The 26,821-nt window shown below is 46.1% G+C and overlaps 1 protein-coding gene across 1 annotated transcript in view; it reads right to left on the bottom strand.

The window, feature by feature from the left end:
* Positions 1–26,821, bottom strand: part of HYDIN (HYDIN axonemal central pair apparatus protein) — a 316,871-nt gene that overhangs the window by 110,414 nt on the left and 179,636 nt on the right. Inside the window, 6 exon segments of the mRNA XM_045582700.1 lie at positions 1,810–2,019; positions 4,916–4,997; positions 5,667–5,748; positions 5,751–5,803; positions 21,662–21,975; positions 26,081–26,224. Coding sequence (XP_045438656.1) covers positions 1,810–2,019; positions 4,916–4,997; positions 5,667–5,748; positions 5,751–5,803; positions 21,662–21,975; positions 26,081–26,224 — 885 coding nt within the window.

Here is a 26,821-nt window from a genome sequence, read left to right on the forward strand (position 1 = left end):
CTCACAGTATGCGTAAGTCTGGGCTGCAGGGTGGAGGATGAGTGGGGTAATTTAAGAGTAAATGTGCAGGTCTGAGGGGCTGGGATGCATTAGGGCCAGTGGGTAAAACAGCTTGGCCCCAAATGAATAAAGAGCTGTAATGAGGAGGGATGAAGAACCAAGTTTAACCTGTTAACCGAGTGGGACTTATAAATATGTCAAATGTAAACAATATCTGGAACAAGGAGGACATATGAATATGTCCTTGAAATATATGTTGCGCTCTGAAACGGACAGTATATATTTTTTGTAATCTTTATAATTGTTTTAATTCGATGTTTCCATTTTTTTGTTGGTATTCTTTTCTATTTGTTTGTAATTTTGTATTTTCCTTTGTGCTTTATATATAAATAAACAAAAATATATATATTTCATTTATTTTAATTAAGTATAAATAAAAATAATAATATGAAATTACGTCCACTGGGCGTGACGTACTGACACATCCTAGTGAAAGAGTATGCACCCGTTATACTTTGCGTATAATTAAAAAGGGAACTCCCCAGTTAACAGGTTAATGTAAGGAGCAGCAGTTAATGGGGGGACTTGAGATGCGCTTATCCAATGTAGGGGTGTTGAACTCAATCAGAGAAGGGGCCAAAATCTAAAATCCAGCCTAAATCGCGGGCCGAATGGTTTACTGAACAGTCATAAACTGTCATTTTGATGGAAACGCAGCGGAGTGCAGTGATGACAGCGCGGTGCGGGCCACATTGCAAGGCCTGGTGGGATGGATTTGGCCCGCGGGCCTTGTGTTTGACACATGTGCAATAGAGGAACCTGCAATAGCTATGTTATGAGCGGCAGAGGAAGGTACTCATGACTGAAGACCTTCTCTGGCCCAGCACAGTATTGGACCGGTCCCTTAAGTAACCACAGCCACTTGGTGAGACAGGCATTGCTACCCCATCCCAATTGTAGGAAGTAAAACCAGAATAATATCCCAGTTCTCCTGACTACAAAACCATACTACTAATATTTCCTCAATACTACAAGGCCTTCCCAAATGCCGCTGGATGAACTGTTCAAGGATTGATGGGATAAAAACGAAATTTGGGGACAATCTGTCTGGCAATAGATGTTTAAATGGGTTAACAGTTGTAGCTAAGCATGGGTTGTAATCCCTCACTTCCTTGGGATCCATGGACCAGAGGTACAGTCATCACATAGGAGCTTGTTAGAAATGCAGATCCTCAGGTTCCGCCCTGGATCTACTGGACCAGAATCTGTACCTGAACAAGATTCCCAGGTGACTTGTACACACATTACAGTTTGAGAAAAACTGCTGTAACAATTTAGGCGTGGCTTGATGGGACTCTGCAGTGTGATAACCACAGTGGCGGTGGGGAAGGAACATCGATTCAGAGGGGTCCCGCTGGATGAATCAGCAACCCATGGGTGCTGGAAGGCTGCGGGGAGGTGAAGGAGAGAGTGCAGTGGGAATGCCGTGGAGACCGTAAACTCCAGGGACTGAGGTGGTAGTGTGTCACTGAGAGAAACAGAGAGGTTGGGATGAGTTTGTGGATTGAGAGGGAAGATGCTCATTTTAGCATCTAGCATGCTGAATTTCAGGAGACGGTGAGAAAAGCAAGCGAAGACACTTGGCAGTGGGAAGATGCCCAGGGTTAGCGGGGGTGGGGGACAGATGAGAGGTCAAGGATAGCGGTGATGGTGAGACTATGGTGACTGGGGGTTCCAGAGAGCTTAGAGCACAAGGATGATGACTGATGTTTAAGGCAAAAGCAGAAAACCTCCTGATGGTGGCCATACCTGTAACCCATAGTTGATGTCCTTGGTGTCAAAGGAATAGCTGACCACGGAGGCCTCTCCCCGTAGTGTTATCTCATAGTTGGGCCCTCCTTCCACTTTGCACAGAGCTTTCGCCTGGGCGACCATGTCACAGTGTCCGTAGAAGGTGAAAGCTATCTGGTAGCTACGGTACGGCTCCAGCTCTCCATAGAGGGGCAAGACGTCAAACACCTGCAGAGAAAGTCATTCTAGATGAGAGCATCTATCAAGATGGGGAGCTGGCAAAAGGTAAGTTTAAGTCCAGGTGATTTACAGATCATTTCCTCACTAACTTGTTTGACTCCATGCCAGGTGACTAGCCCAGCACCTTGAAAATACAGGATGATCATGGCAGTAATAGTGCTCTGGCAAGACTTAAATGTCTAATGTGGGGCAGTAATAAGAATTAGTGTGAGGTGGCTTTGGTGCCCAGGAGATGTTACTTCTTCTATCCCAAGGGAAAGTCTCTTTCTGTTCGGAGAGCCATAGGGATTCCTGAAACTCCACCTGGCTCTGGTTTGGCTCTATTCTTTCTGTTTCAGCAGAGTTCCCTTTTAATCCCTCAAAATTAGAGGTGTGAGGGAAAGTTAGCAAGCAGTTACAATGGGGTCATCAATGTGCTTCTCCCATCACAAAGAAAAATGAAGCATGTTGTGTATATTTCAAGAATACAGGCATAGCTCATTTTAGCGCACCTTACGTTTTATTGTGTTTTGCAGATATTGCTTGCTTTTTTTTTTTTTTTTTTTTTTTTTTTTTTTTTTTTTTACAAATTGAAGGTAAGACCCTCCACTAGCAAAAAGATTATGACTCCCTGAAGGCTCAGAGAGGTTAACAATTGTTAGCAATAAAGTAATTTTTAATTAAGGTATGTATATTGTTTCTTTTAATACATATGCTATTGCACACTAAAGAGACTACACTATAGTGTAAACATAACTTTTACTAGCTGCCCAGTGCACGAATTCATGCACAAGTCGGGTTCGGCCAGCCTGCCCTGATTGGGGCCGATTGCGTTGGGGCCAGCCAGGGCAAGGGGACACAGGAGGATGGCTGGATGCAATGTGTGTCATAGCTATGGGTCATTCCAGTGGCCTCAGTCACTTGACTGTTATATAATAGATTTACTTTATTGTGGTGGTCTGGAAAGAACTGACATATCTCTGAAGTACGCCTATAATACATTTTTTTCCCTATGGAGATAATTGGACAATTTTTTTCCTATGGAGATAATTGGACAAAATGTATGTACAGGGATGTTTACTGCAGCATTATTTAAAGTAGCAAGACTTTAGAAGCCAATTAAATGCCTATCAATAAGGGATCACTTTAAATGAAGTGTATGTGGTACTCATGAAGGATGATGCAATGTGTATTTATGGACTAGAAATAATGCACACAACAGATTATTGAGTGAAAAAGCAGTTTCATTTATGTAAAATGAGATATGCCATTGTATCACCCTGGAAGATGTGAGCATGTGCACATTCATTCAGAGATTTGCATATGCAAATAGATATATCTGGGAGGCTGTTTGCTAAAATTTCAGTAATATTTTTTTTCTATAAATGGTGAGATTTTGAGGATTTTTGCTTTCAATTTTCTGTTTTCTTGAGTTTTCTCTGACAAACATCTTTAGCTATAGGAAAAAAATTAACTTTTCAAAGACAAGTGTTTTATATACAAACACATACTCATTCTAAAAAAATGTGAAAAATACAGAAATATTAAAATAGGGAAATACAAATCAACCATGAGATTATACTGTAGATATATGAATATATGTGTGTATATTTGTATATATATTTATATTCTGAGTTTTCAGTTGATATTCTGAGTGGTGCTTTCCCACGTAACTAAATATTCTTTACAAAGTATCATTTAAAATAATTTTAAAAAATTTGCCCTAACTGGTTTTGCTCAGAGGCTAGAGCTTCAACCTATGGACTGAAACCTCCCAGGTTCCATTTTGGTCAAGCGCATGTACATACGTACATACATAGTACATACCTATGTACATACTTCAGCTGCAGGTTCGACCCCTAGCCCTGGTTGGAGCACATATGGGAGGTAACCAAGTGATGTATCTCTCTTACAATGATGTTTCTCTCTCTCCCTCCCCTTCCTCTATTTCTAAATATCGATGGGAAAATACCCTTGGGTGAGGAATAACAACAACAAAAATGGGACATGTAGTATTTTTTACTTAATATATCAAAGATTGATCCAAGTCAATATATAAACAACTTCCTCATTTTCTGCAAAAGAATTTCATAGTATAATTCTTCTGCAGATGCAATTTAGTGTATTTAACTGGTCTCGTATTATGGAGCCATTGCAATTTTTCTTGCTTTTACCAACAGCGCTGCAATGAATGAGAACAATGACCTGTCTTGATGTAAGTATAAAGGTGTATCTGGAGAATAATATCCCCGCAGAGGAAGCGGAAGCGTGCATTTTAAATTCTGACATTCTCACCAAATCGTATGTCGAGAGGCTAAGCCAATGCATCATCCTACTGAAGGAGGGTGACAATGCTTGCTTACCCCGCTCTGCAGCTGCAGTCGGCTATCCTCACGGACATACGCTACTTTATTTTTCCAATTTTTTTGCTATTTCTAAAGTGTTGTAACAAATATCTTTGTATGCAAATCTATGCATCTCCAATGATTTGCCTAAGTCATTATTCTAGGAGAGCTTAAGGGTATGAATATGCAAAATTGATTCCCTTGATTCCCTCTTTGTTTTTACTGGGAAATCACGGAGGAAAATATTTCTCCTCTTAGAGCCTCATCGAGGGGCTGCAAAGAGCTCGAGGTCACTCAGGTTTAGAGGAAACTGGCTTTTCCATCCTAGAGACCATTTGCTGCTGAGGTGTCTGCGCTCTCACTGAGTGTCAGGCTCTGGGTGTTTGGTTGGGACATGACCTGGATTGAGTTTCGCAGCCTTATCACAGCCAACTCCCCCCCCCCCCCCCCCCCCCCCCCCCCCCCCCCCGCCGGCCCCTCTGCCCCAGGATCTGCTTCTGCCTCTGTTTTACAGAAAGAACCCTGGACTTGCAACCCGCCCCAGGCAAAGGAAACCGTACGTCTGAGTTGACCAGCTTGGACGCTTCTGTTCTTCTGTATTCTTTTTCTTTAAGCCAAGTGTCTTCATCTACAAGGGTGCTCCTGGGAGTGAACGAAATGTAGAGAATCACTGCTTTGACAGCCATCAGAACACGACAACCCCGTCTTCCTCCCACTGCCCCTTGCCCCAAAAACGAGGGCTCTCACTCAAGGATGTTTTTCTCAAGAGGTCAGCAGAGCAGCACTCTGCTACTCCCCGCCCCAGGCAAGCAGTGCAGGGCATCAGACTGATCGATTTCCTGCAGGCCCAAGCCCTCTTTCGTGGCCTGTCACGTCTGCGTTCGACCTATGAAAAGCTCTGGGAGGGTCTGGAGGCTCTGGCGATCCCCCAGGTTACCTGGATGTGTTACCCCATGCTCAATGTTAAATTGCATCATTTATTGGAGCATTTCATTGTGAGGGTGTAATGCTTGACGAGTTGTCATATCCTCTTCTGCTTGCCGACCTTGACCTGACCCTGGTGGTGGGCCTTGGGCAGATGGAGAGGGCACCCTGGTAGGAAGGGCTCAGTCCCCCAGGACTCAGGAGACTATGTGTGGCCCACTGAGAGCAGAGGTGACTTCTAGTCTAGGGCCTGACATACAGAAGGCGCTCATTAAACTGTGAACCCGTGAGTGGTTGGATGAATAAACGAGGGATGAGTTTGAGAATGCAAGTAAGTGCAGAGAGAAGAATGCTATTAAAATGATTCCATTCTGGCTTTGCACTTACTTAACAAAATCACTTAGATCAATCTCAGGGGATTTGATTGCGGAGACTGCTGGCGAGCTGGTGGAGGCCGAGGTCCCAGGATGGACTCCATCTGGGGCAGGCGGGCACGGTCGGGCTTCCCCAGCCTCATCACAAACCTACAAGCTCATGGGCAAGTGACAGTCACACCAGCTGGTACAAGTCGGCGCGTGGGTGGGCTCTTGATTCCAAAATCCTAGACCTGGCAGGCCTAGAAGGGACTGCCCTACACCCTCCCTTGCTCAAATCTTAGCTGACGTTCACTTTCTCCTAAAAGTTTGCTGACCACCCTTCCCGGTCTGGATGGCGTCTCTCTTCTCTGAGTACCCACAAGCCCCTGAGCTTCCCCTCCGCACTTAAGTCTCCTGTCCCTGCTGGACCGTGAGCTCAGTGTATCTGCTTCATCCTAGTACGGTGCCTGGAACGCAGCAGCACTCAGGCATGGCTGTGAATGAATGGGTACCAGGATCCTGCTCCCAGAGACCCAGAAAGCAGGGCAGGCCTCAGGCGAGGAAGGTGGGGCACTCAGCCTCTGGCCCTGTGGGTGCGGCTCAGCCTTCGCAGGGCCCTGCCTCCACAGGTTTGCTCTTGGGCCCCCTACTGCTCCACCCAGGTCCTGGCCCAGCCAGTTGGCTCTAGTGCCACTCAAGTTCCTCCGAGCAGAGGATGGAGGGGGAAATCAGTGACTGTCCAGGTCTCACTGACCGGAAAGGCCTTTGGATGTCACAAAGGCCGGAGTGGCAGGGCCACCCCCATTCTTCCTGTTCCCCTCAGGCTGCACGTGGCTTTTAGGGACTCCTCCCCTCCCAGGTCTCAGGCCGTTATATTAATATCAACCCAATGTCACTTGCATATTCATTCTGGCCCCGCATGCACTTTACTCTGTCTCAGAGGCCCAGCGGAAATGTCACTCGTTACACCAAGCACCCAACACTGTCCCATCCTGCCATGGGCGTTTTCCTCCCTTTTAAGTTTCAGATCATCTCATCTGCACTCTTTTAGGATACTGTCCACCCTCTAGCATGCACCCTTTCCTTTGCCAACTTAGTAACTTCTGCCATATCGAGATCACTTGTTAAATCAATTTTCGCCGAGGTATAATTTACATACACAGTGCACTCATGGTAAGCATACAGTTTGATGTGTTTTTACAAATACACACACACACCTGCAAAACCACGATCATATTAACACACTGAACATTTTCATCCTCCCCCAAAGTTTCTCTGTGCCCCTACCCGGTCCGTTGGTTCCGCACACTCACCTGCTCCTGAGCACTGTGGACTAGACATGCCGACAGCTGCACATACATGGGTTTATTAATATGCACTCTTCTGTATCTGACTTCTTTCAAAACAGTGGGATGCTTTTATTTTTAAAATATTTTTTATTGACTTCAGAGAGGAAGGGTGAGGGAGATAGAAATATCAATGATGAGAGAGAGTCATTGATGAAATATCAATGATGAGAGAGAATCATTGATTGGCTGCCTCCTGTACACTCCACAGTGGGGACTGAGCCCGCAACCCAGCATGTGCCCCAACCAGGAATCGAACCGTGACCTCCTGGTTCATAGGTTGATGCTCAACCACTGAGCCACATAGGCTGGGCAGAACAGTGGGATGCTTTTATATTCACTGATGTTATTGCCAGAGCAGCAGTCTGTTCTTTTAATCACCGAGCAATAATAGCTGGTTAGTGTGTTTATCCATTTTCTTATTGACAGACACTTCGGCTGTTTCCAGCTTTAAATATATAGTATATATTTATTGATTTCACAGAGGAAGGGAGAGGGAGATAGAAACATCAATGATGAGAATCATCGATGGGCTGCCTCCTGCATGCCCCCTACTGGGGATTAAGCCCAAAACCCAGGCATGTGCCCTGACCAGGAAATGAACCCTGACCTCCTGGTTCATAGGTCGACACTCAACCACTGAGCCATAGGAGCTGGACTCCAGCTTTTAATACTATGAATAAAGGTGCTTAAAAGCATATGGGAATATCTGTATAGGAAAGACACACAGGTGACAATGGTGCCTGGAAAACTGGGAAGTGAGAGGTCTCTTTGGAAACGAGCAAAGGAGAGCAGTCAGGCAGCCCTGCTGCTGACAGCCGAGCCACAGGCGATGGCAGAACCTTTATCATAACGGAGGCTTCCGCGCACCATCAGAGCCGAAAACCTGCTCCACGAAGCTGAAATAGAACGCTGGTGGAGTCTTTTTGAACCAGATTTCATTTTATCCTCAGGAACAGATGATTACGTTCCTGTTATGCTGACCCAAACAGGATTAGATTCAGTTATTTTTAAAAGACAGTGCACAGCAAACTAGCAAAAAAAAAAATAAAATAAAAATAAAAATCAATATTGGTCCAATTCCAGAGCTACCCACTTCAGATGCATCAGAGGAGCGAGGGAAGAGGCCACCCCCTGCCATGCCCTTTAGCTGTGACGGAACCATGTGACTGTCAGACACACTGTCAATCAGATATGCTGGTTTGGGCTCAGCAGTTTTCCTCTTCCTATTTTATTTTCAATTTTTGGTAACCTTGGGTCAATACATTCTTTTGTGCTGAAAATTAAAAAAATGCCTGCAGCTCTTATTGTCTGTTCTCACATCACTGGAGGCAGTGGCCCATGAATAAAACCCCAAAGGACATGCATGTGTTTCAGTTAATATTTTTGTGCTGTCATCCAGACAATAGTTGGAGGTAGAATGGTGTATGATGGCTTTCCACTAAAGTCTGTGCCATGCAAATAAGGTCTTCCCCCATTCCTCCCCCCCCCCCCCCCCCTCCAAAAAAAAGAGAGAGAGGCAGGGACAGTCTTGCAGTGGACACAATGACTTTTAATTCATTCATTCATTGGACCTGGATTCTGGGCGTGTCTAGAGGGTAAAGCCAGCCATGCTGGCTGAAAGGTGTGATATGCGTGGCTCATGCGCCATTTAATTTTTTGCAGTCACCACTGTAGCAGATGCCATGGGCACACTGCCTGCGACCCCTTTTACCAGAATGGTGTGCCATCCCCTGGGTGCTGTGGGTGTTGGCTGCACCTTTCTCTGGAGCATTGCCCTGGCTCTGGGGAGCTGCTCGGGACGTTATGTCCTCCCACCCATTCAGGTGTGAGCTGCAGGCAAGGGTGTCTGATGAGGGTGAGGACCCAGCCTCCTTGTCTCTGCGTGGGATAATTTCTGATGCAATTCACACTCCAGAGCTCCCCCGGGTCAGCAGAGGCAAGACATCTGAAATCACACCTCCCCATAATGTTCTCCTGCACTCTATATTGTCTCTTTTACTCTCTTATAATTCCTCCTGAGAGCCCTCCCTCAATAAATCACCTGCCAGAAATCACCATCCTAGGCTCGGGCTCTGCTTCTAGGGAACCACTGTAGTATTGTATTGTATTGTATTGTATTGTATTGTATTGTATTGTATTGTATTGTATTGTGTTGTGTTGTGTTGTGTTGTGTTGTGTTGTATTATTCCAGAGGTGAAAAAGCCAACGCTTGCTTCTCGGGACTCAGAGCCACGGGGTCAGAGTCAGGGGTACAGGAGCGGGGGCAGCCCAGGGTCCCGGGGCCCGGCGGCACGGTGTGCAGAGTGCACCACGGTTCAGAGCAAGGCTCTGAGGACACGAGCCTCGGGGCTGGATTCTGGCTTCCGCATTTACACACCACGTGCCTGGGTATTGTGTTAGCGATGGAACCCTCCTCCTCTGATTGCTGTGGGGTTTAGCTCGTGTCACCCACTCGGCAGGGTGCCGGGGTCATGCTGAACATCCAATGCACACGAGCTGTCCCTGTGCTGGGATGGGTGGGAACTGCCATCAGTTTTGAAATTCAAATGAGAGGAGAGTCTGTTCGGCTTCAGAGGAGGGCGGGACGCACCTCCCCTGGCTGCCGGGGGAAGTCCTCATGAGGAGGAGCTATCTCACTGCCCGGGAGGGAGCGTGGTGCCGCCTGGCGGGGAGTGGACAGGATGCGGGGTCTGAGGCGAAGCTCTCTGTAAAGGGAGAAGGGTTGGGAGAACCTGGTCCTCTTGGAACAAGTGAGTAACTCAAGTTACTCAGACCTTTAAAAGCTGGTTTTTTTAAAGATTCTCAAAAGGAGATGGAACTGGAGCTTCTAGAACAGCGATCCTCACTACAGCTGCCCATGGCATCACCTGCAGAACTTTAAGAACAACCGATACCTGACCGCCCATGGAGGTGTTCTGAGTTACTTGGAGTCAGGAAAAGGTCCCAGCATGATTCTAGTGTGCAGCCAAGGCTGCGGATCACTGACATATAGGACGGAGGCAAGAAGGTCACAGGAATGGCGATAAAAGTGAGAGCTCTGCTTGGACTGAATGTTTGTGTCCCCCCAGACTTCAGATGTTGAGGTCAGACCCCAAAAGTGATGGTATTTGGAGGTGGGCCTTGTGGGAGGTGATTAGGTCCTTATGGCAGAGCCCCCCTGATTGGGATTAGTGCCCTTACAAAGGAGTCCACAGGAAGCTAGCCTGTCTCTCTGCCAAGTAATCCACAGGAAAAAGGTGCCAGCAGTGAACCAGGAAGTGTGGGTCCTCACCAGACGCCGGATCTGTCTGCGCCCTGATCCTGGACTTCCCAGCCTTCAGAATTGTAAGAAATAAATGTTTGCTCATAAGCCCCGCAGGAGCTGGACTTTTTTGTTATAGCAGCCTGCACGGACTACGACAGGCCCTAATTAAGTAACTGTAGTCAGCAGTTACTGTCACTCTCTACCAGGCAGTATATTAAGTGAGGACTGCCTAGTAATTAAATCTTCACAAGGTGCTAGGATGGTCCTCAGGCTTCAGCTGACAGAACTGAGGCTCACAGAGCAGGTGGCTGAGCTAAGTTGGCCTCGCTCCGACGCTCATGCTCTTAACACCTTTACTCAGTCCACCGGACCCACCGGGGAGGGCTTCTCCTCCATGTCACCGTGCCCACGGCAGTGAGCCACAGAGTAGGCAGGCCTTTTGTTTTAAAAGCAATTGAAATCCATGACATAACGAAGACAGAGCGAACTTCCTAGAACGTACTCTGGTATCTACCGTATTTTTCAGACCATAAGACGCACTTTTTTTCCCCCAGAAGTGGGGGGAAAAAGTCCCTGCGTCTTATGGTCCAAATATAGCCTACACATATACTTTAAAAAAAAAGTTTTTTTACTTGCCCGGCTCTGTGTGGTCTCTGTGTGCTTGCCCGGCTCTAAAATGGTTCTAAATGCTGCTGTTTACTTTACAGGGTTGATTACATGTGTTTATGACTGTGATGTTGGGTTTTAATGCACATAAAATATTTTAGGACACTATTTGTTTCAGAATCTTTTTTTCTTCATTTCCCTTCTCTAAAAACTGGTGAGTCTTATGGTCCGGAGCGTCTTATGGTCCGAAAAATACGGTAGATAAGGAAAAGCGCAGGGGAATGCGCCCAGAATCTGCCCTGAAGCTCTCCTTCACAAGGGATTTCTGTGAGAAACTTCCATTTCCCCAAAAGCTCCAGAAGGGGTCCCCATTGCTGCGTGCTCTCGGAGACGCAGCTGCGAGCTCTCCCTTTTAATCAGCTTCTAAGCTCTTTGGAAATATTTCCTCAAAACAGGGCCGTTTTGAAAGTCAATTTCTTCTAAGGCCTGATCTCAGCAGAGGTAGCTTCTTTGGGGGATTTTAATTCACACGAGCCCATAGATAAGACAACGGCGCTCCTTTTAAGAAGCAGCTCACAAAGTGAACCGAGCGGACATCACTTTGACTCGGGTTCAGGTACAGGCGGATACTCCCCCACTGACTGCTTCGGAGGCCGGCGTGGCTGACTACATATCTAGAAGGCAGATGCCCTCTACCAATAGGGGAGACATTGGGAAGATGCCTCAAAAAGAATGAATTTATAATAAGGGAACTGGAGTTCTTCTATCATGACATACAAACTGTACGGAAAGTTTTGTTAACACTGTTGAAACGAAAAACATCCCAATTCATTTCTCCTTGGAGTAACAAATATGGCTTCTCAGGAGACTGGACTAAGCTGAACTGCACATAGAGGCAGACTAGGTAATCCCTAATACAGAGGTCACTTCCAAGTTACATAGGAAGTGAGTGGAATGGCTCGCCCTGCTTGGCCTTGAGTCCCTAGCAGGCCAACCCCAAAGGCAGGAACTTGTTTCTGGAAGCTCAGGTTTGAGAGGTGGCCAACAGCCCTCCAGGCGAATGTGAGAGCAGATAAACCAGCTGGCCCATCCCAGCGGGAGAGGAGAATCTGGATGGATGAGCCCATCTAGGGGAGGCCTGGGAGGACTTCAGGGGCCAACACGGAGGATAAGCAGGGCTGCTGGAGGTCCACCTCATACTGTTCTCCTTCACAAGGGGTTTCAACATTTACTAGTGGTGTCCTATCTACAATGGGGGTGATGCAACATGGATGCTCATGTCATTTCTATTCTTAAACCATGCTTACGTGTTATATACACTTTTTTTCCACATACGATGCAATTTCACACTAAAAATAGAGCCGATGTCAAGGAGTATGCGGAGTCATGAAATCATTTCTGATTGTCCAGTGAGGCAGCTTCAGTTAAGGGAGGGGCCAAAAGCCAGCTTACACTGGGTTGGGGAGTGAATGGGGGAGAGGAGGATATTGTTTTCTTATGGAAGAAACGAGAGGATGTAGAGGAGGGCTCTCTCAGACGTGGGGTGCAGGCACTGAGGGCAAAGACAGGGAGAGCTCGAGAGGAAGCGAGAGGCAACGGCTGAGAGGGAGGACACAGGCAGGAGGTTTGGCCTTGCAAAGCAGCGGGCGTCAGAAGGAAGGAATGAGATGATGAACGGGTAGCCTGAACATGATGTGGGCTGGGGAAACCAGGAGGAAGCAGCTAGCTAGCATGGTGGGTAGGGATGGGAGGGAGGCATGCTGGGTAAGGAGGCAGCCAGGAGAGCTGAGAGGAAGGATGGAGTCTGGGAAACTTCTGAGGAAAAACTGGTGGAATGTACTGGCCTGGTGGGTACTGGGGAGAGAAGCTGAACTGAGGAAAGATGACACACATCATAATGGCTAGGAGGTTGGGTGGAGTTTTGAGAATGTTCATGGTCAACTTCACCAGTGAATGACAAATTGCCTTCTAGAGTGACTGCTATCAGTGGTCATGCTCGCTGGCAATGCCTGAGCTGCTGTCCCTCCGTAGCCTCTGTAGTCTAGTGTGGTCATGTTTAATGTGACCCATGCTTGTGGGTGTGCTGTGGTGTCTATCTATTGTTTTAACCTCCTTTTTCAACATTACTAATGAGGTGGAATCTCTATATCTGCCATCTATAGTTCCGCTTCTGTGAAGTAACTACCCACTACCTCCCATTTTTAAATGGAATTTTTTTGCTTTTTTTCTTCAAAGGCATAATTTATAGATTATTTACACTTGTAATTTGAAGATAACAAGTATTCTAGGACTTTCTTTCAGTTCGCAACTTCTCCTTTAATTATTTTATGGTGTTACTTTGATGACTCAAAGTTCTCAAATTTAATGCAGAAATTATCAATAGTTTCATAAGGTTGGTGCTTTTTGTATCATATCTTGGTCAGAGACCATCAAGGCTTTGTCCTACATGTACTTCAAGTGTAAAAAATTGCCTTTCACATTTATATCTACCATCCTTACTCAATTCTTTGGCTAGTTCTAAGAATTTACCTGTAGATTATTTTGAGTTTCCATGTAAATAATTATGCCACTTTCTTTCCAAATCTAGTCTCCTTTATTTATTTTCATATCTTCCTGAAATGATTTTAACATTTTATTATTTTCTCAAGTTATCCTTGATCAGGTTAAGGACTTTTCCCATGAGTCATTGTTTAGTTTTAGTTTTTTTCCTTACTCTGTTGAGATGACCATTTGTTTTTCTTCTTTACCGTGTTAATGAGAGAAGTTAAATCATTAGACTTTCTAATGTGGAACCCAACTTTGCAATTCCTGAAATTAACCTAACTTGATCATGACATCCCATCCTTTTATTCTTCCCTAGACTCAATTTGCTAATATTTAATGAATATTTTGCATTTATAGTTTGAATTAATGAGTGAGAATGACCTGAAATATTTATGTCTCTGACCTGGTTTAATGAGCGGGTTTTGGTATGAAGATTAGTTTCTACAAATCTGATTCGTTTCTTCCCTCTGATTCCATAAAATGAGTTGGGTAATAGTTCCTTTTATTATTTTCATTTTCTGAAAAGAACTTGTGTAAGTTTGGAATTATTTATTCCTTGGAAGAACCTGCCTGTAACTATTAGTACTTAATATTTTATTATAGCAAGATGTGAAATGATTTAATTTCTTCAATGGTTATGAAACCATTGGTAATATATATATATTTGAGTCAGTTTTGGTAAGTTGTCCCTGACTTATGGGCTTCTGTTATCAGGGCATTTTTAGTTTTCTAATGTGTCCTCCTGTATTTACTGATTTGATTTTTTAAAATAAATACTGTAATGGACTGAATTGGTCCCCCTCAAAAGATATGTGCTGAAGTCCTAAATGCCAACACTACAGAAAAGGACCATATTTGGAGACTGGGCCTCAGAAGTAATTAAGTTAAAATGAGGTCATTAGGATGGACACTAACCCAAAATGACTAGTGTCCTCATAAGAAGAGGTAATCTGGCCCCAGGCATGGATAGAGGGAAGACCCAGGGAGAAGGGTCATCCATAAGCCAGAAAGAAGCTTGGAACCCATTCTTCCCTCATGGCCCTCAGCAGAAACCAACCTTGCCCACACCTTGATCTTGTGTCTAGCTTCCAGGCTGTGAGAAAACAATCCTGTGGGTAAGCCTCGCAGTCTGTGGTACTGTGTATGGCAGCTCCCGCAGACAAGCACTCGTGTTCCTTCGGACCTGACCTGTGGTGCTCCTCTGTGACCCCTGTGACCCCTCATCAGAGCTGCTCCCTTTAGCTCCAGGGCTCCGTGCCTGCTTTTGTCTCTGATCCAAACTTCTCTGGGAGGTGGGAAAAGATAAAGATGCAGAAGCTTACAGGGTTCTGGGAGGGGTAGGGCCTACAGGGAAAAGAGGAGGATATTTATGGAAGAGACCAAAGCTTAGGCCTCCCCGGGGCCTGAACTGGCTTCAGACCGATGACAGGAGACAGTGTGTCAAAGCTGCCTCTGGGACGCTGCTTCTCAAAATGTGGCCTGGAGTTAACATCATAGGCGCCAATCCACTCAGTTTCCTCCGTAAAGGGATGGCCATAAGAGCTGGCATTTAGTGAGCATGTATTATGTGACCAGCATGGCTCCTCAACACTTCTGTATGTGGGAGGCGCCCTTATCACCCCTCTCATTTCAGATGAGAAAGCTGCAGCTGAGGGACACTGAGCCGCCTGCCAAGGTCACCTGGGGCAGGCGGCTGAGCATGATCCCGCCTCAGAGGCCAGGCTCTCAACCCGCACACTGTGCAGCCTGGGATGGCTGTGTGCAAGGACCCTCCCCCCAACCTGCCCTGTGGTATTCATTATATCTGTTTTTGTTTTGCAAGAAAAATAAAGGACCATGTGTCCCCTAATTGTTTTTTTTCCTTTCTATTGTCTTATTTATTTAAATAAATTAAGTCAATAGAAATAGTGTGTTTCCGCCTCAATCGGTTGTTTTTGTAGTTGGGTCGCATCTTCACGGGTATCGGGAAGAATTCAAAGCTTCAGCTTCAGCGTCAGCGGCTGAATCTCATCTTTCAGGTTTGAATTTTCACGCTGCAAAGATGCTTTTTCAGCTTGCAGGCTCGTTATTTCTGCTGCAAGCGCTTCATTCATTTGCTTTTGCTCCCACAATTGTCTGGCTAATTCCCGATTTTCCTGGGACACGTGGATGCCAGCATCCCTCCTTTCTGCTTCCCTCTTTTGTGGGGATCCCGAGTTTCTGTCATCCACGTGATCTTCAGGAGAGGCAGGCTTGGGGCTGGTCAGCATTGGGTTTCCGGCCACTGACAGCGATGGGGAACTCCATCTGGCAGGGCCTGCTCCATTCCTGCATCCGACGGCTCCAGCCTTTGTTTCTCCTTCTCCTTCTCCCGGGTTTTCTGCTCCCATCCCATAATTCCTTCTGAGAGGAGCTCTGAACTTTCTGAATCATGTATTTTTGTTCAAATCACCCATTATGCTCTTCTGAAGTTGTTCGCCATCAATCCCTGAGGCTTTTGAGATGGGCTTCTCATTAGTCACTTGGGAACATTTAGGAGGTTGGCTCTTGCATACTGTTTTCAGTAAGCCAACCATATGCTGAAGTGACTGCCTGCCCAGGTACTGATTCAGGGCCCTCAAACACAAGGTCTGTAACAAGAGAGGACTGGCCTCCACGCCAGGTGGCTTGACATCAGCTTCGGTCATTGGCCCAATATTCCATGGCGGGCAGAACACCTTTTACCTGGCGGCTCCTTGAAGTGTGTCGTCTCTTTGCTCTCACAGCCACCACCACCAGAGCGCCCACCAGAATCCCCCAGGGGAACGCAGGGGGACCTGGGCCGTGTCTTAAGCTCTCGGGAATCCCCAGCAGCACCCCGCACAGATGCTCCACCATCAGCTGGGAGGCGGACGCGGTGGCAGGCAGCAGGCCCTCCATGGCAGGTCGGGCTCACAGCTCTGCCACTGACTGCCGGTGTCCGGTGGGCACAAATAACCATTCAGAACCCTTTGGGGTGTTCTGTCGCTAAGGTAACAGTTACCTAGCAACCAGGACTGATCAGTTTGGCTGAGAAGGGGTGAAGGGGGGAACCAGTAGGTCTAGAAAATAGTCCTGAACTTGGCTCTGAAATAGACGTGATCACATTTCTATAGGCTGGGATCGCCAATGTCAGCCAGGAGATCGGTCACTCTAGGCCCGCCTGGCTCCACAGAAAAGCTAGGAGGTCAGAGCAGGGCCGGGCCACGTCCTTTCTGTTCACAAGAGCCAGTCGGGGCAGAGGTGGGCTCATTCTTCGGTGAGGCCCATTCTCCTGATTTAAAGTTTCCTTCTGCTGCAGGGATGCCCACTGCTGCCCACCCAAGATCCCAGGGCCTCCTCCCTGTGAGGCTCCTTCTCTCCTGTGGGCAGGCAGAGGCCCAGGACTCAACGGGGTATTCACTAAGGGACCTGGATTCCAACCCTAACATCCCAGGAGAAACCCATTAGAACTGGGAGAGTCTTGCCATCATGGAGTCTGTGGAGGCAGCGTGTCCTGTTCACATTTCCTTGAAGGGGTGACTCCACTCCTAGGTGGCCCTGTGACCTCAGCACCTTCCCTAACCTAACGTGCCCCTGCTGTCACCGGCCCACACCTCCCAAGGCTGCCCCGGGAAGGGTCTCTAGTCGATCCCCTACATATTTACTTTTTTTTATTGGACCCGTGGGCAAAGCAAGGACCTGCGCTCATCATGGGTCTGGGCTTGCGGGCTGCAGGGAGGGGTGGGGAGTGCGAGAGGCACTCTGGGCCTGCCCTCCTGAGCCACACGGATTGTCACCTGCTAGGTCTGGCTCCAGCCCTGATGAGCGCAGCCTGGCTCAGGGGAAGGATTCCTGCTCTTGGTCAGGAAAATGGGGCCTGGGTCCTTCATCTAGGCGTCTGAGGACCCTACCACTCTAACCCTTTAGAACAGGGGGAGAGGGGAGCCTTCTTTCTACCAAGGGCCATTGGATATTTATAACATCATTTGCGGGCCATACAAAATTATCAACTTAAAAATTAGCCTGCTTAGCCAGCTTTGCTCAGTGGATAGAGCATCAGCCTGAGAACAGTAGGATCCCAGGTTGTGGGCTTGATCCCTAGTAGGGATGTGCTGGAGGCAGCCAATCAATGAGTCTCTCTCATCATTGATGTTTCTAACTCTCTCCCTTTCCCTTCCTCTCTGAAATCAATACAAATATATATATATAAAATTTAAAAATTAGCCTGCAAACACTTGGTCAAACACTTCATTAACTCACCCCTAATGCCTTGGCAGGGCTAGACCGGATGATTTTGCGGGCCTGGCCGGACGTTCCCTGCCCTGCGTTAGGATCTTGGAGAGCACTTCACTTAGCAGCACTTGATATGAGGGAGAGGAAGGCACCCTCAGGGAATAAATTCCTGACTTCCTTTCCCATCTCAGAGACATATTACAGGCATCTCTCATTTAATCCTCACAGCAACTCTTTTAGGTTTCTACATTATCTCCATTTTACAGTTGAGTAGACCCAAGCTCAGGGATGGTCCAGAAAGACATGGCCAGAAGGACAGAGCCCGGATTTTAAACAGCCGTGTCCAACCACAGCCCACGATCTCAACCACCATTGATATATCACGTCTTAGGAAAGGTTCACTGGCAAGAAATTGAGGGATGATGGAGACAGATGGAAGCATCCAGAAAGTGAGGCCTCCTCCACCCCCTTCCAGTCCTTCCCCTCTCCTCTCCGAATCACAATATTGGACAATTTATGCTCATCACTGGAAAATCAATGTGCGAACAACACATGCTCCCTTGCTCCAGGGCTGGGCTCCCTCAGGCCCTCGTGTTCGATTTATTTATAATCTGACTTGGAAGTAAAAAGGCAAAGCTGTCCTTGGAGACCACTTGGCTCATGCGCTCCAAGTTCTAGCATCGCCTCGGCTTTGCAGCGCTGAGCCTGGGCAGAGGTACCAGCCAAGCCGGCATCTGCTTGGCTCTCCCTGGCCGCTCAGCAGCGAAGGCTGGTCCCAGCGTGGGCTTCCGTGGGCTCCTCTGTCAAACAGATGCCGTGAAACATCATGCTCCCGTCCAGCTGCACAGTCAGCCCATAAAGGGCACATCCCCACGGGCTGGCTGGGCCGGCTGCACGCTTGGCTTCCTCATACGTGTTGTGTGTGTGGTGTGTGTGAGTGGACAGACTGTCCTCCACCAGAGTCACCCAGAGCCCTGTCCTACACATGGACTCACGTGGAGGAGCACGTTTCAAAGCTAATTACTGCCTTTCCCGCTCACCGAGTGTTAGTTAGCATGCTTGTCCATGTTACTTCTATTTTTGTTCCCATATGTGATAGGGGGACTGACTTGAAAAAAATGCTCAAACAACAGGGATTCTTTAAATACATGAGTCAAAGTTGCCTACAAAATCACACACACACATGTGCATGTACACACACACACACACACACACACACACACGGCAGAGGAATGGGTGTTGCAACAGGAAGGAATATAGAGAATCTAGGCATCCTCTCCCTGCGGCAATAAAAGAAGAAGAAAAGCCTCCTTCATCCTCTTATTTCGTTTACTAACTGCGGTGCTGAGAAGAATTATAATTGGGGAAAAAGGTTAGTGTTGGTCCAGCTGAGAAAAGTGACCTTTCGCCAGCTAGTTCTTTATGTTTTTCTGACGCGGGCACTGAGGGAGCCTTTCTGGAAGGCGGGTGGCATTTTTTGTTTTTTTTATTTTATTTTTTTGCTATTCAAGGTGACATTATGCCTTGAACCTTTTCCATTTGGCAGGTGCCAGGAAGCTGACAGAAAAGGATCTTCAACCAGTTATGCAACCATTCTCTGCTCAGCACACGAGAGCAGGGGAGCAGCTGATTAAAAACAACCCTGTGAGGACCCACTCTGTGCCACCGGCTGTGCGGGGCCCTGGGACCCGCGGGCAGCGGGACAGACGTGCCCTCTGGCCTCCTGGGGAGCTGGACAGTGAGCCATTATTACAAATGGGGCCAGGCCCCAGGGAGCTGGCTCCCAGAGCCTCCGGCAGGGGCTCTCATCTGAGGGAGGGTCTCGAGGAGGCCTCCTGGGGAGGATGTGTCAGCTGAGACACGATGGGGGAAGGGGCTCACTAGGAAGAGGAGGAGAGCTTCCAGCGGGGGGAGAGAGAGAGAGAGAGAGAGAGAGAGAGAGAGAGAGAGAGAGAGAGAGAGAGAGAGAGAGAGCAAGCGAGCAGTCAGATGGGAGCAGCTCCGGCCGGAAAGAGGCCTGCAAGGGAGGTCAGGGTGGAGATGGCAGAGTGAGGTGAGACGAAACCAGAGAGAAATGCAGGACCGGCACTCGCTCTGCGGAAGTATCCTGTACTGTCTCCTAAGAAGCAGGGGTGTCATGAAAGGCTGAAGACCCAGGCAGTGCCACACTGGCCCCTTGGCTACTGTGCGGGCAGCTGACTGTGGAGCAGGAGTGACGGCTGAGAGAGCCCAGGGAGGGGCCGTCGCGATGGGCCAGGCAGGAGACATGGTGAGCTGAATTGGGGGGTGACACAGTGGGATGGGGATGGGAGGCTTTAGGGGGCGGGCTGGGTAGAACTTGGGGATGGAGTTGTCGAAGTGGTGGGACTAGGGCGAGGAAGGAGCTGGGTGACTCAGCTCCAGGACAAGGGATGCCTTTCCCGGGACAGAGGCCCGAGAGGAGAGGCCGGAGGAGACGAGGGCGGAGCCTGAGGCTGGTGTGGGCCAGTTGGAAGAAAGCAAAAGATTGGTTCAAAGAATCCTTAAAGCAGTAGAAAATTACAGCATATCATCTCTAGGGTTGGTCAAGCGTACTTTCAAAATGTCATTATTTTAATTATGGAAAGGGCTTCTCAAAAATAAATAAATAATAAATAAAGCCGGCCTTTGCTCCCAGGTGGAAGAGACTCATTCAGCTGTTACATGAGAACAGCTCCACAGAATGTGGTGCTTGCAGCTTATTAGGTCAGGTTGGCTGGTTTCTCCATAATTACTTTAAATGTGCATCCTCTGAGGAATTTCACTTCAAACCTAAACAGCCCCTGACACCTCAAGTCCAGGTTCCACGGCTCAGGCCTGACCCTCGGTCCAGGAGATAAAATGAACGAGTGAATACCAGAGAGGCAAAGGGCACCACCTACCAGCGTGGACAAGGCCTGGCTATGCCAGGTCGTCCTTCGCTGTCTATGGAAAGCACCCAGAGCAAGCCATCGCTACCATGGTAACGGTGCTGGGAAGGATAGGGCGGCTGTCGTGGACAAGATGAGGATTGCACCCACGAGCCAAGGAAACGTGAGCTTCCTTAGTTAAGTATGGCCACTCAGCGCTCAGTGCTGAAAACACTTGTCAAAACACCCAAATGAAGAAATAGGCGGAAGCCCATTGGTGCTGGTCTCCAACGAGGCTAACCCAAATGAAAACTTTCCTGCGGCCAGGCTAAAACAGGCTGTTGCCGAAACCGGTTTGGCTCAGTGGATAGAGCGTCGGACTGCGGACTGAAAGGTCCCGGGTTCGATTCCGGCCAAGGGCATGTACCTTGGTTGCGGGCACATCCCCTGTGGGGGGTGTGCAAGAGGCAGCTGATTGATGATTCTCTCTCATCGATGTTTCTAACTCTTTATCCCCCTCTCCTCTGTAAAAAATCAATAAAATATATATATATTTAAAAATAAATAAATAAATAAATAAATAAATAAAACAAGCTGTTGATATTTTTTTTAAAAGAGTGTTTTCCAAATTAAGTCTGGATTTAGGTCCTAGTTGAATTTAAATTTAATTGAACAGGAGAGAGATGTACCTCTAAACATAATATTGTGAAGATAGCTTTTCCGTTTCGGCACTCACCACCTCCCACTACACATGTACTACGATGCCAGGATAAAACCCACCCACCCTCTGAAATATGCAGCACATGCTCCGTGTATTGTGTTATGTAATTCATGCTTTGGCTTTGAAATGCTTATTAAGAAAACTGTTCAGGGACTTTATTTTTTTAGTGACAAGTTTCTAATGATCCAGCTACTAGATTCAAAATTAAAGCAGGCTTATGGATATTAATTACTGTTAATTTGGTGGCAACTGGGGCTTTCAAAGATGTTTTGTCTGTTTTTCTTGCTTGGAAATCTAGGAGGGACCTTGAAATTAGGCTCTTCGTTATTTTCGTCAATAATTAGTTGCCAGAGCCAAAAGTATTTGTGCAAGACCAGTGCACAGAATATAAGAACCCAGTGCAAAGTATGAAGGAGGAAAAAAATAACAACACAAAAACGAACAGCAGGAAAAAGCGCTACAGGACAGCTATGCTGGCGGTACCTTATTTGACTTCCCTCGTTGTTCATCACGAAGAACCAGCGAAACTTCACAGTCAGTGGGCTGCAGTTGGTGATGGGAACGTAGCGGATCACCTCAGTGTCATTCAGGATACAGCCAAAATCCAGGTCCATGGTCTCAAACTTCAGGTTGGGGTAATGCACTTCCCCACGCAGGCTCAGGTTGTCTACCTGAGGGTGCTCCAGGTACCTGATCGCTAGAATTTCTTCTGCCACCCAGTTGTTCAGATCGCGTTTGTGGGTAGGATCAAATTTGATCAGAAGATTTTTTTCTTCATCAATCTCCAGCTTAATAGGCTGCAAATAAGATTAGGGGAAATTACCAACCTTTGTACTATGCATTTCCAACCTGATACATGAAACAGGATGGCCAACGTTATTTAAATACATTTATGTACATACATCCATATATCACTTTATTTGTCCATAATTAGGTATCCCCACTTACACGATTAAATAGCTAGTATATTTATATTGATATCAATAGTTATCTATATTTATCAATATTATAGATATTTATATGTGCGTGCATACATATTTTATTAGTTGAAAATGAAACCAAGGAAAATCTGGAGAGGGGATTGTTTGAGGGAAGAGATTTTGATAAGAGTTGCAAGGTAATAAAGTTTGAGTTGTAAAAAGGAAAATCTACAATGAATAGCCATTATAAAAATATTCTTACCTGAAAATAAATTAGATTGCAAAATGCTCTTCCCAGGCAATGGGAAAAGTTCTTTGCTTAAGCATTTCAGAAAGGCTCACTAAAGCGAGGGGGAGGGTCTCCGTAGAGGATGACCCAGAAAGGGTCGGATTGGGTATTTTCTTTTTTGATGTCTGTGATCCTAACTCTTCAGCACAGGGTTATCTACTCTCTGCTGTTTTCTGGTCAACTTCAAACGACACTCAGGAGCTGTGCTGAGTTTGCTGGGTAGATTTCCCTTGTTCTTTTTCTCTTTGATTCAAATCCCCATGTGTTCCTTGATGCCAAGGCCACAGTAACACCTTCCCATAGGAAGCCTGGCTATAAGTTGGTTTTTTTTTAAAGGGATCACTCGATTCCCACATTTAACTGGCATAAAAGCCACCTCCTGGTTTTGCAGCAAGTGCCCGGAGGTAGTCGGGAGGAATGTACACAGGGCGAATCTGTTTACAGAGCTTTCCCTCTCCACCGAGTTTCAAGCTTCAGTTATTTAACTGTGTGCATCGGTGCATGGTTAGATGGTTCCAGGTGATACTGCCAATCACCTGATCCAAGAGTCAGAAAGAGGGTAATGGCTCTTCAGTTGGCTAATTCCATCTGAAAGCCTGGCTGGCCGCTTGGCACAGTTGGCTGGGCACAATTCAGACCATAATGTAGACAATGGCATCTGTAGCACTTGGTACCTCCATGCTTGGTGTTTAAGAATCTTTGAAGATTGACTTAAACACCTCCCCCCCTGCCCCCGAGAAATTACTTTTTTTGTTTTGTGGAAAAGATACATATCCACAAAATTTTATATTATATATTAAAGCACAAAGAAGTTAGAAACTTATCCAAAATTTCACCATATATTATTTCTCAGAGTTCATACTTGATACGCATCAGTCCAGACATAACGGATGACTACTAACAAAAATTTACAAAAATAGAGTTAGATTCATTTATTTCAAAATATCATGTTTGAATTTTTTTCTCAGAAAGAAGCCTGAAAGAAATCTTATACAAGACAGACTAATCCTAAAATCATGGAGTCTGGAGCCTGATGGTGTGGCATCAAATCCTGGCCTGCTGGTTACTAGCTCTATGAATTTGGGCAACGTTATTTGGTTTTCCTAGACCTCAGTTTCTCCATTTGTAAAATAGGGTCAAGAACAGGACCTACCCCTTTTTAAGAGAATGAAATGAATCAATATACATGTGATGTCTTCAGAGCAGTGCTTACCGTATATAAATGCCAAATATTACTATTATTGTTACCCCTTTATGATCAATAAAAAATACAGCTAAATATTAAGCAGTTTCATCTTTAGATAGTATCTTATTGACACCTAGCTATAAAGAGGATGAAGTCAGCTAATGCTTACCCCATCTCCCAGTTGTTTTTGGTTGTAGTGCTAATTTAAAAAAGCCAACCTATGTATCATATATGCAATAACCAGGAACTAAACTCATAACCTTTTTGGTATACGGGCAATTGCTCCACCCAACTGAGCTATCCAGGCAGGTCTGGGCATTTAAAATTCTGATAGCTACTATTGTCTCCCAATATACACTTCACCAACACTATAGAGGAATCCATGTTTCCATATGTCCTTTGTAATACCAAACACTATCCAATCTTTATTCTTTGCTAATCTGATAGGAGAAAAATGTGCTTTGTAGTAATTTTAATTTGCATTTCTTCTACTATGATTAAAATTGAGCATATTTCCATTTACTTAAGAGCTATTTTTCCTTTTTTGGGACCCTCTGTTCATTTCCTTTGCCTAATTTTCCATGGTGTTATTGGTATTTTTTTTAATTGATTTATAGAAGTTCTTCATTTTTTAAAGTATATGTATGTTTTAACTATAGTGATACATGCAAATAATATAAAAGGCCAAATTGTACTACAAGAGTTATGACAAGAAACAGTAGTTTCTGACCCACCCTGGCCTCCCAACAATCCGGAGGTGGCCATTTCTCAATTCTTGTGGTAGGGCTGGTCTGCAGAACAGGTTCTGGGCTGAGAGGGATGATCAGGCAGTGGACACACCCCAGAGACCTGGGGTTACTCTGCGGTGCTGACACTCACACGAGAAACATTAACTTTCCCCAAACATTCTGATTGGTTGCTCTAGGGAAGCAACAAACATTCTGATTGGTTGCTTATTTACCTTTATGGCTTAAGATAAAAGCCAGCTGCCCATGTCTTTTGCGTGGGGTCTGCTGGGATAGCTGTCCGGTGCGACAGCTGCCCGGTGCACATCCTTCTATTTTCAATGCTCTGCTCACACTTGTTGCCTCTGCACCCAGGCTACTGGGCTGAATGACTGCCACGTGTTTGCAGCCTCAATGGAGAATTTTCCAGGCTGCAGGTTTTTGTGGCTTTTTGTCAACCCACCCGATTGTCATTCTAGCATCTAGAATTTGCTTAAAGCTCTCAACATTTGGTTACACCATTCTCTCCCCCCTTTATTTTATTGCTCTGGGCTTCTTTCATTTTGAATATTTCTACTTTTATCTTATTAAGACTTCAGGAGGGACAGGAGTGTGTCTAATCTACCCAGAATGAGAACGCTGCTCATGTCTGAATTTTCCTTTTCCCATCTGCTTGTTTTCCTGGGCTCTGTTGAGTTCACTCCTCAGCTCTTTGAACACTTGTATCTCATCCTTGAGCTCTTTCTAAAGACTGGTCATGCCATCTGTAATTTCTTTGAGGCTGAAGAGGATTACATGTCATACTTTTGGTCTTCTTCTTTGCCTAGGTCTCCTTGTAGTAGATTTTCACCTGTCTCTTGCTTATGATCATCTTCTTCTATTTCTCTGTTCGAGGATCTTAGCTGTTTTCCCCCCAGCTCATGCTTGAACAAGATTCACCAAAGAATTGGTGGGGAGGGGTAAGGGAGAGCAGCAGAGCAGTTTACAGCTACAAGTCAGGTACCATCTGCAATACCCTCTGACTAAGTGGTTCTGTTCCCCACTTCTCCCAACCATCCATCTCCCCCCACCCTCCCTCCGTGCGGCTCATAGCAAATCTCAAGTCTCCCTGTTCGGAGATGTGGCGATTATTGCCTGCCCTGCCTTCCTCCTTCACATCACTTCTTCAGCTGATGGTGTAGGTCTGGTCTCTCTTCAGTCTTTTCTGACAGCTCTGCTGTCACGCTTACCCCATGGCCCAGGCACTCCCACCAGTGTCCTCATGCCCGGCAAAGGGTCGCAGGGATGATCTTACAGGGATGTGGAGAGAACACTGCATCCTGCCCCAGACTGGTGGCCTGGTGAGCTCTGTCTTCTCGGCAACTGGAGATAGGCTGGCTGATTTAAAGACTGGGCTTTGGCTATTTCCTGGTTTCCTTGAGGATGGAGTTTGGGTCAAATTTGAGGGAGGGGAATTGAAAGATTTTGACTATCCTTAGTGTGAAGTCACTGTTTTCTAAAGATGAGCCTTGTTACAATGAAAGGGTCATCATAATGAGCCAGAAGTTCTTACACCATTAATAGCAGATGTTCTACTTAGAGACAGTAGAATTTATTTAGGACTCATTTAAGATTCTCTATTATTCCCTCACTGTTTTCTGAATTCTTTTTTTTTTTTTCTGGACTGAAATTAGTGTACTGATGTCATTCTCACACACACACACACACACACACACACACACACACACGTGCCCCTCCCCCGCTCCCTCCAGGACCATGGTAGGACCATCCTCCCTCAGTTACCTCTGGAGTTAGGGGCAATGGCGATCTCTCCGTGTCACAGATGAAGAAGGGTTTGTTTGTTGAGAGCAACACGTTCACGGGCAGCGTGGAAATGTTCTTCATGACCAACGGCTGGTACTCAGGTTGCAAGATAGTCTGTGGTGTCTGTAAAAACAAGGAGAAAGAGGCAGCAAACTAAGTTATGACAAACAGTAAGGCTAGAGCAGCAAAAGTCTTATATATATCTGAGCATTCACAGACATAAAGACATGAGCATATGCTTTTATTCTCTTGGAGAGACTGAGAGAAATCATTTGGAATGCATGGTGGACTACTGAGAAGTGAGACTATATAAATAAGAAACCAGATTAAATTTCTTACTCTCCTGTCGTCTAGTTAAAAACATGCCGGTATAAGCCATGCCTCTGGATGGAACTATTACTATAGAAATTTCCACAATGTCATAAAGCAAGCTAAGAAATTAGTGATATCTTGTACAAGAACCCATGTATCACTCTAATGGATAAAACTTTTATTCCCTTTACAATATTTTTTCCCATGCTCAAAACACTCAATTGCGAATATGCTTACCTTATTAAATTGACAAATGCTATAACACTTTAACTTTTTCCTTGCTAACTCTGATTTAGAAGCATCTTTTTACTCTGTCGAACATCCAATTTAATTTTTCAACTGGAGAAAATATTGGAAATGGGTTCTGAGCTGCATGTTGCTGTTCAGACTGAATTTTTCTCATTCTGA

The sequence above is a fragment of the Pipistrellus kuhlii genome, unplaced genomic scaffold (assembly GCF_014108245.1).
Source record: "Pipistrellus kuhlii isolate mPipKuh1 unplaced genomic scaffold, mPipKuh1.p scaffold_m20_p_17, whole genome shotgun sequence".
NCBI lineage: Eukaryota > Metazoa > Chordata > Mammalia > Chiroptera > Vespertilionidae > Pipistrellus > Pipistrellus kuhlii.